Source organism: Cupressus sempervirens, chromosome 11 (assembly GCF_028749045.1).
Source record: "Cupressus sempervirens isolate cs-2001-9-10 chromosome 11, ASM2874904v1, whole genome shotgun sequence".
Classification (NCBI taxonomy): Eukaryota; Viridiplantae; Streptophyta; class Pinopsida; order Cupressales; family Cupressaceae; genus Cupressus; species Cupressus sempervirens.
In genome coordinates, this window is record NC_143128.1 from 346,715,373 (window position 1) to 346,730,083 (window position 14,711).

At 33.7% G+C, this 14,711-nt stretch overlaps 1 protein-coding gene across 1 annotated transcript; it reads left to right on the top strand.

Annotated features, from left to right (window-relative positions):
- The first annotated feature begins 5,062 nt into the window (after positions 1-5,062).
- On the top strand, positions 5,063-11,089 carry LOC149529505 (nucleotide pyrophosphatase/phosphodiesterase-like). Its single transcript, XM_089808157.1, has 14 exons — positions 5,063-5,220; positions 5,447-5,545; positions 6,390-6,477; positions 7,553-7,819; positions 7,922-8,030; positions 8,281-8,419; positions 8,534-8,666; positions 9,040-9,218; positions 9,321-9,507; positions 9,851-9,918; positions 10,223-10,322; positions 10,457-10,645; positions 10,746-10,826; positions 10,928-11,089. Exons 1-14 carry the CDS (start codon positions 5,063-5,065, stop codon positions 10,997-10,999), a joined length of 1,869 nt encoding a protein of 622 aa, XP_089664283.1. The 3' UTR covers positions 11,000-11,089.
- Positions 11,090-14,711: the final 3,622 nt, after the last annotated feature.

Consider the following 14,711-nt stretch of genomic DNA (forward strand, 5'->3'; position numbering starts at 1 on the left):
TTGAAGGTTGGAGCATTTGCTAATATTATATAACTAGAGAATCTAAGTAGAAAGACAATAAGAGTTAAGAAGAAGTGAAGAGTGATTGCTTAAAGGGTTGCCAAGAAAATTAGAGACTGAGATGATAATGGAGGCCAAACAATGAATTGGCTTATGGGCCAAACTAAGATTTGTATATGCAAATTGAGTTGTACTTGATAGATCAAAACTTGTTATTAATTTCTAACCATTGTAAATAGTATTTGAAATCCTTTAATCAAGGTTGATCTAATAGACATATGTAAATCCTTTAATCAAGGTGGAATCTAATGGAATGTTCTAAAGTCCTCTAACAAGGCCACTTTTAATAGGGTGATTAAATCCTCTAACAAAGTCACGTTTAATAGTGTGTTTTGTAGCCTTTAACAGGGTTGGCTCCTAATAGAGCTCACTTGAGAAGAGTGAAAATTGGTGGCATTTTATTGGTGGTTTTCTCCAAATTGGGTTTCCATGTTAAATACTAGTGTCAAACTTGTGTGGATGTTCATTGTGATGTCTTACAATTTATGTCTACATTTTGAAGTGTTTTATATTTAGGACAGTGAACTACTAGCTGATGTTACTTAAAGTTAACTATAGAGACCAAGCTATCAAATGTTAAGAGCTGAAGTTGGTTAAGTATTTGTTTGTTCAATTGGTACACCTAGACCTTGGATAACTAATTCACCTCACCCCCCTCTTAGTTATTCTAAACATTCTAATAGTATCACACTGCATGGACAAGATCATACTTGATAATCTCCCAAAACTCTTAGAAGAATGTCGGGGTGAAACCATTTGTTCTAGAGGCCTTAAAGGAACCCATAGAAAAGACCACCTTATTAACTTCATCCTCAGTCACCTTCCTAACAAAGTCTTGATGAGTCCCATTATCAATGACCAAGTGAAGAACTACAAGGAAGTCAGACTTGGTTTGGGGATTAACATGAACATTAGGGGGATTTTACATCTCTTGAGAATAGCTAGTAGTCCACTTCTCTAGATCCTCCTCATCATGAAGTTCTTTTTTGTCCTTATTGATCAGCTTCTAGATAGTATTTCTCTTCTTGTTCTTGGAGGTCAATTTGTGAAGAAAAGACATGTTCCTATCTCCTTCTAGTAACCATTGAACCCTAGATCTTTGCTTTGAGAAGACTTCTTCTCTTCCAATTTCCATATTTCATCTCCTCCATCATCCTTTCTCTTCTTCATGGGTAGCCATTGAAAGGTCATCTTCTGTCGTCCTCCCTTGTAATTCTTCCATATTTCTTTTGATTTCAGGTTTTTTTATTTGAAGCTATTTCCAAAGACATTTTTTCTTGATAAGTTCTCTTCTTATAACTCTCTTCTTCCTCACTATATTCAATACATATCCAATCCTTGTACTCTTTTGCTCCACCAATAGTTGATCGGGTCTCTAAGCTAGGGATGTGAATGCCAAATGATTTCATATCAAAAAGGTTTCTTCCTATGAAAATTATTAGAATGCCAAGTGAACAAAAGTATTGAGTGGTTAGAGACAGACCTTGTGAATTCTTGGAGGGAGGTGAAAGGTAAGATATCCCATCCTATTGATATTAGCACACTATCAAGCCTTACCTAAATGAGATTTCTTCCCATCTTATTATTAGACCAGGTATATTGGAGTCCCTATAGCTCAATATCTATGACATTATTTGCAATCAAGAATCCCTCTAGATATTGCATACTCTTTGAGACATCATCTAGGCCACCCATATTCTCTAACAGTTATAAGAGGTGTTAAAATATCTCACACACATGAAATGGGTAAATCCTTCCATTTCTTCATATAATTAGAGGCTTCACCCCAGAGCTGAAGGTGTCCCACACCTAGTGTTTGAAGCATAGAAGTTCAAAAGAACCTAGGTTTGACCTTCCTCATTTAAGGTAACTACCACAAAGTGGATGTGATAATGGAGCTCCACTACTTCAAGTTCGTTTGAGTTCCACATAGTAGCAATCCCCCCAAAAGCACTAGTCACTTCACTATAGGCATATTTTTTCCCCTAGCCACAAATAGTTGGCCATTTTTTCAAAGTTCTAATTATTCATCTTAACCTCCTAAATGAGAACTATATCTACCTTATGATACTTGATCATAGATTTCAAAACAAATTATTTTCTTGAACTATTAAAACCCCTAATATTCCAAGAGATTAATTTCATTTCTTACCTCTTTGGGTATTCTCCAAGGTCCTATGTGACCCATTAGCTATGTCCTGAGAAGTAGCCTTGGTTCTTGTGACTCTTGTTGGGGGCCTACCAATCCTTGTTTAGAAGCCCACATCTACCTTAGGTTGACCATACCTCTTGTGTTTAGGTTCCTACCAGCTCCCTTCCATCCCCAAAGGGGTCCCTCATCTTGAGGGCATAGAGCTCAACTCAGAGGCTATTTGAAGCTCAATACATGGGAGCTTAATCATAAGAGTGCCACATAGTGAGGAGCAACTTGACCCATCCTTCTTCTTTGAGGCATTCATCCTTACCCACCCATTCTCTGGTTGGGCTTGTGTCACTTTTTTCTAAGTAATCTGAGACAATGATATCTCAGCATTGTGGGTCATCCTTTCCCCTACAACCTCTATGTGTGAAACCCACTTGCCTATGAGGGCTTGCATAGAATATTGTTGACTATCTTACCAACCTGGGGCAATCTCGCCTCATCAAACTCCTTCTAAAATTCTCCCTCCATAAGAGGTCACACAGATCCTTGTTAAAACATATATTTGGTCCTTATCTCCCTTGTGGTTCACTTGCCCCACCAAAACGCCCTTCCATGGGGTTTGGTCCTAGGATGTCACCATAGATTCACCCAAACACACATCTGGGACATCCAGTTATTTTGTGGGTTCCATCTCTTTATCATCCCTTTTTCTAAAACCCATTTTTCATTAAGAGACCACATGTCCATACTATCTACATCTTTTGCAATATAAGTCTACATTCTCATAATTGATAGCTTGCCTCCAAATTCCCCATTTTGAATTCAGAATAATACAACTTCAAAGTGTATCATTAACTGCAACATTCACATAGAGTTTGGAAAATCCTAACAAAGACCTATTTTGGGTAGTTGCATCGACCTTAATGAAGTGACCAAATTAATCTCTGATCCATTGGAAGACCTTATCATCCAAGAATCCCAATGGAAAGCATGGGAGGTGGACCCAAACTAGGGCCATTCTCTGCAAATCAACACTAGGATTAAAGCCATGCTTCCATTTAGCCATGACTAGATTGTATTTCCCCAATCCTAGGAACCTACAAATACCCAGTTTCTATCCTTTTCATTTGTGAATTTAAAAAGGAACATTGCCTCCACCATGACTGATCCTCTTAACTTCCACCTATTAGAGACTAATTTCCTAACCATCTATATGGTAGGTCTATAACCGAGAAATCTTCCCACAAGACTTAGTGAAAATCTTTTGGACACATTTTCCACAACCATATTTGGAAATGAAATCTTTGGTCCAAACTCTCCATGCAAGATAGTGTTAGTAACCTTAGATGTGGGTCCAAAATCTACTCCCACCAGCATGCCTTTCTAGCTTAGTTTAGCATCCATCGCACTCGGTTCTATCCCAGTAACCTTGGGTGTAGAAGATTGCATAAATGCTAGATGATTTGGCACATTTGATGAAGTAGGAGATATCAACTCCTGTCCACCACAGGTACACGTGACATCCAAGCAAGTCCCTTTTGACATAGCCAGCCATAAGTCTAGGCGAATCGCCTGGGCAAGGGGTGCCAACTCATCTCACATAAAAACCACCGTTAACAAGAAAAGTAGAGTTGCGGAGCTATGCTTCAATGTTGTTTTGACTTTGTTGATGATTAAAAATGTTAATACAAAAATTAAATAAATGCATCTTGATGTTTATAAATTACAATAATTGAAATAAATATATAACACTTTAAATGTAGATAAATGTTAGAAAATCTTTATTAGTAATTTATTATTGAGTTGATTAAATTAATGGTAAGATTATGTTTATGTTTCTTATGTTTTTCTTTTCCTTATGTGAGGTTATTATTTAAAATTATTTTGTTCAACGATCAAATGTTTTTTTTTCATAATAAAAATAGAATTATTTATAATTCTTCTGTAATAAAATATAAAATTACTAAAATAATAAATGGGTTATAGTTCAATTAGTTGAAACAATTAAAGAGGATGATGATATGTGACAAGGTTTAAACTTTTGAACTTGTGCCTTTCCTTCAAGTGTGATATGTGGATGATGGTTTTCCAACAATACTCTTACTCATTTGCTTCTAGTCAAGAGATGCTCTTGAGTATCAGTTTTACATATGAATAATTTTAAAGAACTTTACTTTTTTGTAATGTAAAATATAGATTTACTATAATTACTAAGTGCTTATAGTTCAATTCGTTGAAAAGAAGATGATGATGGTATGTCATAAAGTTGGAACTTCTAGATGTGCTTGTCATTTAGGTGTGACATTTCAATAATGACTTTGATGACCAAAACTCTTACACATGTCTACATAGTCAAGAAATGTTCTTAGATCATATTTGACATATAAATTACTTTATAAATATGATAAACAAGACCACAAAACTACACAATTCAAAGTCAAAGACAACTATAATTTCAAAGTTTAATGCTTATTATCATAACCTATTATATTAATATAAAGATGTCACCATCTATATAATAATATATGTGTTCTAGAAAAAATCTATGTGACAATCTGTTAGAAAAGGCTATGAAAATATATTATATTTAGCTCAAAGGAGTGATCCAAAAGCTTCCGGAAAAACGAATCTTATACAAAGTTTGCACTTTGCTCAATGTGAAAAGCTCATTCTCAACATTACCTAGACGTAATAACACGTAATTCTCAACATTACCTAGACGTACTATCACTTCGTTTTCCAAACCCCCTACATTATATAACAACAAAACCATTGTGTAAGAAAACAATTGAATATTTTATGATCTATATTAAATTTTCCCATCACTCCGCAGAAGAGAAATCAAAGCCTTGAGCAGCCATGGCAGCTTGCTTTGAGAGATTATTCATTTCTCACGGGTATTCATTTGCCCGTGTAATTTCAATAGCTCTCCTACTTATATCTTGTGATATAATTCAACTATGCAGCGGATCATCCGTAGTATTTAATACAACGTTGAGCAAATCTAGTGAGAACGAGTATTGCAGAGAAGGATTCAGATGTATTAACAGAAGGAGTTTACGTCAGTGTGGGGAACATATAAATTTGAGCACGCAGTGGCCTCTCCTTGATGAGGAATCCCAAAGATGATGATTGGGTCGCCTTAATTTCGCCTGGAAATGCCAAGTATGCTTCTTTTTATCAATAGCTGTGTTAAAGATTATATATTTCTTCTCTTGTTAATAGTTATTATCATTCAAACAGATATCCAATTTATTACCAGAAGATGTCAACCATATTTCAACTTAGTCAGCAGACTTTCAGGCAAACGCAATTGGCAGGCGAAAAACAGTCAATACCCAAGTATCATTTATTTATATTTTTGAGTTTTTGCCTTTTTCACTACCATACCAGAAGGGCAACAAGTGTCATTTTATGCTACAAGAGTAATAGGAAATTATGGTAGGAAACTCTGTAAATTGCTTAGTTAGAATCAAATCCATCTAAAATTCAAGAAGTCTCTGGTCTCGATTTTCTTTTAGGATAAGTAGAAATCTCGCTGCATTGAAATCCACTCTCAGTATAATTGACACTTGTCCGTGGATTTCTAATGAATTTAGATATTGTCGGGGAGGTCGAGGTTCACACATAATCTACAGTAATATCGGATCTGTAGGCATCGATTCATCTACTTTTTCAAGGTGGCTATGCCTACTATGAACTGGTAGGGATTCCAAATTTGCAATTACATTGCTTTTGTATTCATGATGATCAAGTGATTGGTGATTTAGTTACCAACAATGGTTTTAAACAGGGGTTTGCTCCCACCATTGATGATCAAGTGGGCTTTCCGTCCGCGCTTCATCAAAGAAAGACACCTACAAAAGAGACTACAATTTAATTTAAGATGAGTCTGGAAAGAGTAGAAACCATAATTTAATGGGTCATCACACGACAGAAACGAAACTCCATTAAGAAGAAACATTTGAAAGTAAAGCAATTTTGCTTGGCATACCATTTTTAAGGTGATCGTCTCATTTCCGTTGGTTGAGAATGATATCATTTTCGAAATGTCTATTTCTGAATTTGTCTGATCTATACAACTCTTATAGACATCTTTTTCAGTAAGCAGCTTAGAGAGAATATCTCTTGGTATATTGTGGATATTCTTTTGTTCTGACGATAGAGAATTAATAATGTGAAACAGAGTAACGGATTGTCCTCTGAATGACGTGCTCTATGTGGAAACAGGAGATGTGGCATCCCATCCTCTTTTATGCCATTACCCCGTGAAGGTAACCTCAATATGCTAGTTTAATATTATTTTATTTTTTCTCATTAGTTGAATCATATCTTCATTTCTAGTTCAATTTATTTGACAATGTTGAATTGACTCACTTCGGAAAAAAAAAAAACAAAAATTGACAATATTTTATTGACTCTTGATTAATTGCCGCTCTATTAAGATGCCCATTTAGGAATTTATTAACTCCTAGAATTGTGATGTTAAATTTATAAATTATAAATTGTATAAAATGGGCAGGTCTAATATTAAATTGTATTTATCTATTGATTTAATAGTATATATGTTGTATTTTGACTGATGTTGTATTTTGAGGGTTGTACTAATTGTTTGAATGGACTCATTTAAATAAAATCATCTAAATTTTGATTTATATGAGTGGTGAACTAAAATCGTATAATTAAATGAGTTCTATGTTAAAAGTAAGTGCAGTTTCATATGAGTCATTAGATAAGATTTAAATATATTATAAGCTTTGATTTGGATAGGTGGCCCTTCTTGAATCACATAATTAATAGATATATCTTACTAGAAAAGTCACCCGAGTTTGAAATGATCAAAATGAATTTGTCTTGAACTACAAAATAGAGAATTTGACTCCATTAGATGATTCAGTTTAAATCACATTAATAAGATCCTCTTCAAAAATAAGACATAAACTGTTAGATTCTACTTAAACTATTTTAACTTTTCACTTCATTTAATTGTTCAATAAAGTCTCTAAGAAACTAGACTTAATAGCACTTTTAAATTTTAATTTATAAATAGGCAAGAGCTTACAATGCATCAGTAAATTGTGAGTCTCTCATTAGAGAGGTGTTGTGTTCCAATATGAAAATTTAATCACATAATTTTTTTTAAAGTAATAATTTATAAATAATATATTTTCAAATCATACCTTTTTCACCTTTTATTATGATTAAGATTTATTGGTATACGTCATTCTCAAGATAAACACTCTGATTAAAGCAGCCCAACAGTTAAAATCCTTCCTTGTTGCAATATACGTTTTTAAAAAGATTGGAGCTGGCTGAGTTGTAAATAACTGAATTGTATGGTTGTTACAGTCCCAATTCATGAAGAACGACCCTTCCTATCTATCATGCAATAAAAGCAGGTGTGAGAAGAAAACAGGAGATGATTGTACGGTGGAGACCTGCAGTGGGTCCTTATCATTTCACATTGTAAACATCCGCACGCACATTGAGTTTGTTGTATTCCGAGGTGGCTATGATGTTCCTTGCATCCTTAACTCTTCAAAGCCTCTCATGTTTTCCAACCCAAATATGCCTCTTCACGCTCACATTTCCACCACAGATTCTACAGGGACTTCGGTATGTGGCCCTAATTAAGCACTAGTTATTCATTAAATTTATATAGATTCAAAGTATTAGTCATATAAAATCTTCAATTAACATCCTTCTATTTTATTTTAGATGAAAGTGACATGGATCAGTGGAAGCAATGACGATCAATATCTACACTATGCATCTGGGAAGATTTCCAAGTCCGCTGTTACTACCTTCACTCAAGCTGATATGTGTGGTAACTTCTTTTTTCTCATTTGGATAGTTCTTCATATATCAAATTAATTTGAATTATTTTTTATTCTGATTTTCATTCAATTTGATTATATGAGTTTTGATGAAATTGGAGGATTTTTTTTGTTTGTCTTTTCTAGCTCTCTAAGATCATGGAAACTGATCTAAAATGTTGGAGAAATCTTCAAACAAGTATTATAGACCATAAAAAATGTTTGACAATATATAATTATAAATTTAATGAAAAAAAATAACACACTTTGTTGTTGTTCTAGGTGGTGGTTTAACTCCAAGCCCAACCACAGATTTTGGGTGGCACGATCCTGGATATATTCACACGGCTTTAATGACCGGTCTTCTTCCCTCTCACAAATATACTTACACATATGGAAGGTGTAAATTTTTCTAAACTACTTGAATATCAGACACAGATTTTAAATTTTAAATTTTTTTTGCATTGTAATGGATGTGAGAAATTCCAGTTTTCTGAAATCTCAATGCCTCCAGTGATAATGTGGGGTGGAGTGATCCAGTACAATTTTCCACCCCTCCAGAAGCAGGTGCGAGCCACATCAAATTTTTGGCATTTGGGGACATGGGAAAAGCTCCTCTTGATGCATCTGACGAACATTATATTCAGGTATATATTTTTTGGACATGGTATAAAATGTATTGTTGATCAAATTTCAAAAAATCGAAAATACAATAGATTTTTTTGAGTTTTTCAGCATTTGTTCTTCATCATCTACATGTTTTGTAAATGAAAAAAGTAAAAAATTTGAAAAAAAATCATTATATTTCTTTCTGAAAATCTCAAAAAAAAAAGTTTTGACTTTTTTTAAAACATTATGCCTGAAGGATAGTCGAGCCTATTCTTTTAAACAGGTCCCAAATATATTTTATTTTCACAAAACTTATAAATTTGTTTTGCATTTTCCCCCCATGTTCCATACTAAAACCCCAATTAGTATTTTCTATGAAAGGTTAATGATGGGCAGTGGAATAATTTGTAGCCAGGGTCACTGGGAGTTATAAAGGCGATGACAGAAGAAGAAGACGTGGATTCTGTGTTTCATATTGGAGATATCAGCTATGCAACTGGGTTTCTAGTTGAGTGGGATTTCTTCCTCCATATGATCTCCCCACTTGCTTCCCGTGTGTCTTACATGACTGCCATTGGCAACCACGAAAGGTTATTAATACTTCATTAACTTATGAATTTTCTAATTTCCATGTCTTTCACATAGAATGGGCTTCAAAAGAGAAGTGATTAATTGTTTAATTTCATATTCAGAGACTTTCCGGGGAGTAAATCAATATATGAGAGCACAGACTCTGGTGGAGAATGTGGTGTTGCTTATGAGAGATATTTCCCTATGCCAACACAAACAGAGGACAAACCGTGGTACTCAGTCAGTCAAGGCCCAGTGCATTTCACTGTTATATCCACAGAGCATGATTGGAGTACAGGTAGTGAACAGGTATAATATTCTCATTTTTTCATTTGATGGTAATAGCTGACTGAAGTCAGATTAAATATTTATTGTAATTAATTATTGTTATTAATATATAGTTGAGTTCAACTAGATTTCTTGAATAAGAAGTTCATAATTTATCATTGTGTTATAGACTCTTGCTTATTTTCAATTATTTACTTAATTTCTTCATAATTTTAATTTTCTATTTACTTTCCTTATTTTAATGTCTATTTCCTCTCTTTATTTTGATGATGAATGTTGAAGTGATCTGAATTATTGATATAAGCAATCAGCTATCTTAATATTATTTCAATTTGTACTTTTTTCTGTTTGAATTGGATTTCAGTATGCATGGATCGAGCAAGACTTGACTTCTGTGGACCGCAAGCAAACACCCTGGCTTGTTTTCACAGGGTAACATATCACTCCATTGATGTTCTCTTCATTTTCTTAAACAAAGTACTTGCTCTCCCTCATCAAACATAAGAATTACTCATTATTGATTCCCCCCGGCTCCCCGTTTTTTTCAAAAAGTTGGTGGTGTAAATAATATTCACAAGTTTTGAATCATTTTATGATCCATTATTGTGATGCAGTGGATAATATAGTGAATGAATATTATCTAATACAGTGATGCTTAAATTTAGTTTTTGTTTAAATTTTTTTAACTTAAAATCGCTGTAATGAAAATAATGATATTTGGCTTGCATAACAACAGGCATAGACCCATGTATTCGAGTATAAAGGAAGGATTGATCCACAATAATGTTGATACCAAATTTGTTGCAGCCATTGAACCACTTCTTCCCAAGTACCAGGTATGATTAACATCAAACATTGATCACTATTGATCCCTTACTATATTCCGATGCATAATAAATACTGATTTTAATAAAGGATTTTTTTCTCTCTCGATTGAGCTTAATGAGAAGAAGGCATTAAAGTTTCACAGGTGGATTTGGCGCTGTGGGGTCATGTTCACAACTATGAGAGAACATGTGCTCTGTATAATAATAACTGCAAAGCTCTTCCTGACAAGGACGTGGACGGAGTGGATGTTTACGAGAGCATGAATTACAGCGCACCCGTTCATGTCGTTATTGGGATGGCTGGATTTTCTCTCGATCAATTTGAGTCTAATGTGAGAAACTACTATAATCAAATCTGAATTGCACTAAATCGTAAAATAGATGAATAAATTTACAATCTTTATTAATAATTGTTGGATTTAAAATATGCAGCCATCAAAGTGGAGTTTGGTACGTTTCTCCGAGTTTGGGTATTCTCGAGTGAATGCCACAACACATGAATTGCTGTTCGAGGTGAATTAGAGTTTCATATTCTGCAAAAATCACTGTTTGGGTTAAACTATTTATAATCTCCTTCTTTCTGATTTTCGTTTTTTCTGTTTGATTTTTTGCAGTTTGTAAATTCTGGCACACGACAAGTGAGAGATAAGTTCAAGATAAGGAAGCAATCATCATCTTCTGGATAGACGTTTTTTTTTAAATTTCTTTGTAGCTTTCAACAACCTTTCGAAAGAATTCAGAAAATAATAATAAAATTTGCGTGTGGTGCTCAATTCCGTTGAGTGTAATTTATCTGGGCATTTAATAAAGTCGCTCAACACAAATTATATTCAAAGCTCCCTTTACAGATGCGTTTGACAGTATGACCTTCCATTTTAAAACAGTACGTGTGGCACTTTGTCAGGCTATTTTGTCCAGAAGACAATGAAAGCTTCTAGAAGAAGCTTTTATATCTTGTAGATTTTACTTTTTGTTTTACTTTACGTTGGCAGCCATTGACAACGAGATAATCATTTGGGAGTTAAAAAAGTTAATTTTGTTGATACATGTGAATAAATTTCCAGAGAAATGTGGCTTGTGTTTATTGGACAATGAAAAATTTAAGTGTGTGGATAGAAAAACACTTTTGGCATATTTAAGTCAACTGCTTTTCATATTAATCAAAATATATTTGAATAGATGTTGGGTTGTGTTTATTATTATTGGATATTACTTTTTTTTTTATAAATTTCAGATTTTGACATGAAAATTTATATTATGTTGTTCATAGCAAGTTCCGAATTATTAAATAATTTAACTTTTCTATTAGGAGTTCTAAAATAATTTGTAATTTATTTTATTCAATTTTTTTGGTCGGTAACATAAAATATTTAATTAATATAAAGTCATAATATATTTAATTTGGCTTCATTCCTACATTTCCAAATGTTCCACAGAATGAAGGATGAAAGAATATGCTAAAAAAGGTTAGAATCTTTTTTTAAACCATATATATAGCCAGAGATAATATCAAAGATATAGATATCCTTAGTAATAGAGAAGCTGAACATAAGCCAAATTTCTTTAGCAAAGGTACAATAAAAAAAAAAATGTCTCATAGTTTTCAGAACTCTGCATATAGAACAAATGTCAAAGCCAGTATTCAAATTTCTAATAGGGAGCTTATCAAGAAGGAGTTGCCATTTAAAACACTTAATCTTGGGAGGGATAGGAGACTTCCACAAACTATCAAAGGTTTTCTGCCAATCCGAGCTGCTAAAATTGCAGTACCAGATTTTGTTAACATGATCAGTCACAACATTATCAGAATTAAGAAATCTATAAATTTCTTTAGCCTTAATCTTGGTCAGCAAGGTACCATCCTGCCATCTGAAGGAGAGATAATGATGTGAATCCACATCAGCATCATAGGGGAGATTCAGCGAGGCACAAGCATTATTAATGAGATTGTAGGTTCTGATTTGAGAGGCAGGAAGATCAAATTTAGTGGATAACTCATGCCAGCTTATAAGAGTATCATGATCTAGGAGATCCATCATGTATTTTATTCCTTTAGAGTTCCAAGCTCTCATAGAGCAACCTTTGGTAAGGGCAAGAGGTTTATCAAGGTAGGTGAGGTTCCACCAGATAGAGCATTCCCCATGAATGGAATAATGGTGGTCAAAGTTGGTGTTATCAATGCACTTTCGAACTATCTCCAAGCCCTCCAAATGGATCTAAAAACCTAGGTCCCTTGGACAGAAACAACAAATTGACCAACCACCAGATCACAGAAGGGAAGGCCCTTCCAGGATTTAGCACGTTTACGAGCACCACATTGTATGTTATTTCTAATAAGGACCTTCCAAGGCTCGTCACCCTCAAAGGCCTGAAAGATCCATTTGGAGGCAAGAGAAATACCTTGAAGTCTAAGATCTTTAAGACCGAGGCCACCAAGTTTTTTATCCAAATGGCACCATCTCCATTTCACAAGGTGGGATTTTCTTTTACCTCTACCATCCGACCAAAGGAAGTTATGGATAGCCTTTTGAACTTCAAAAATCTGATAGTTAGAGGAGTAATAGATACTATAAGAGGATAAGATTTTTTGATAGACTTGAACCCTTCTAGCAAGAGAGAGAGTCTTATGGTTCCACTTATTAAACTTACTAAGAATCTTGTCCTTGACCCATCCCCACACATCTTTGAGAGAGGGGGCAATCGAGAAAGGGATACCAAGATATCTAACAATCTTGTTAGGTCCACCCCAAGCGAAACCAAATTGGCCCAGCCAGTCAGGAGGGTCAGTTTTCAAGCTGAGCATAATAGATTTAGAAGTAGAGATACGAGCACCAGACATATGTCCAAAGAGTTCAAGTTTTTGTTTAAGACTTTGGATGTTATGCTGTGAAAGTTCCAAGAACAAAGAGGTATCATCAGCAAATTGCATATTCAATAGTTCAGAACTATTAGGAAGGGTAATCCCATGAACTCTAAGAGAGAGGGAGTTATCACGAAGGAGGTAAAAAAGAGAATCAGAAGCAATAACAAATAGAGCAAGAGCAAGAGGGCATCCTTGCCTGATAGATTGTGAAAGTTTAATGGGTTTAGAGTAAGTTCCATTGATATCAAGAAGAGCAGAGGCATCAGCAAACAATAATTTAACATAGCTACAAAAGATAGGAGGGAAACCAAAGGCAGTTAACATCTTGATAACAAAGTCCCATTCAACCCTGTCATAGGCCTTCTCAAAGTCCAAAAGCAACATAGCAACTTCTTGATTAGTCGATTTAGCCCATTCCATAGCTTCCCAACTAGTGATAAGGTTCTCCAAAATGTATCTACCCTTAATGAATCTTGTTTGGGTAGGGCAGATAAATTTAGGAAGCACCTTCTCAACTCTAGTGGCAAGGACCTTAGCAAGAATCTTATAAGAAACATTAAGAAGGGTAATGGGTCGCCAGTTTTTTATCAAGGCCTTGTCACCAGATTTGGGAATAAGTTTTATAATGCCAGTATTGATCGAGGGTCCCAAGGAACCATTTTCATAAGCTTCAGTGTATAAAGTATATAAGTCCTGAGTGATCCGATCAATATTGGTTTTATAAAACTCAGCAGGGAGCCTGTTAGGGCTCGAAGCCTTATAATCTTTGAGAGTGCATATTTAGTAAATATGATGTTATTTAAATTAAAAATTATTAATAATCTAATTTGTTCACATAAGATTATATTTTAAATATCCACTTTTAACTATATTTTAAATATCCACTTTTAACTATTTTTTTTCTTTTCTTATTTATTTAAAAAATAATTATTTGTGATCTCCACATTAGATTATCTTGTGATCTCTATTTATTAAACTTTTGATTTTTTAAATTGATTTAGGTTTTATTTTTTAAATTACTTTAAATTATTGTTCTATATTAGTTTAGCTTTTTCTTTAAATATTGTTTTTTTCAATTTCTATAATTTATTTAGTCAATGGAGTATTAGTTAGAGATGTTGCTATCTTTCAAATGTTTTTTTGTATTTGTCTAATTAATTTTTCGTAATAAATTTTTTGATGGGTCTTTTTTTAAAATGATTTTTGTTTCATATTTGATTAATTGAATTTAATTGTAAAATCTTGAAATTATTGGACATGTTTCTTAAGCAATATTCAAATTTCATAAATATTGTAAATTTTATATCTATGTTTTAATCTTCAACTTTTTTACTTTTGTATTTTCATTTTTAAAAAACTTATATTTACATTATTTAATGTTCATTCTACATTTTTCTTTTAAATCTCATCTCCTATCGGTACACTCGTTGCATGTACAAAAGCATGCAATTGCTAGTATATTTAATTTTGTCTTTTCACAAGCAAAGGTATGCAAGTCAATGTAGGTTGATTGTACATGTGTGTAAAAATGGTAT

Excerpts from the sequence above, each read along its gene's own strand:
- LOC149529505 (XM_089808157.1), top strand. The coding sequence starts at position 5,063 with ATGGCAGCTTGCTTTGAGAGATTATTCATTTCTCACGGGTATTCATTT. Across the intron at positions 9,508-9,850 it reads GGAGTACAGGTAGTGAACAG|TATGCATGGATCGAGCAAGA; the intron begins GTATAATATTCT and ends ATTGGATTTCAG. Across the intron at positions 9,919-10,222 it reads CCCTGGCTTGTTTTCACAGG|GCATAGACCCATGTATTCGA; the intron begins GTAACATATCAC and ends GCATAACAACAG.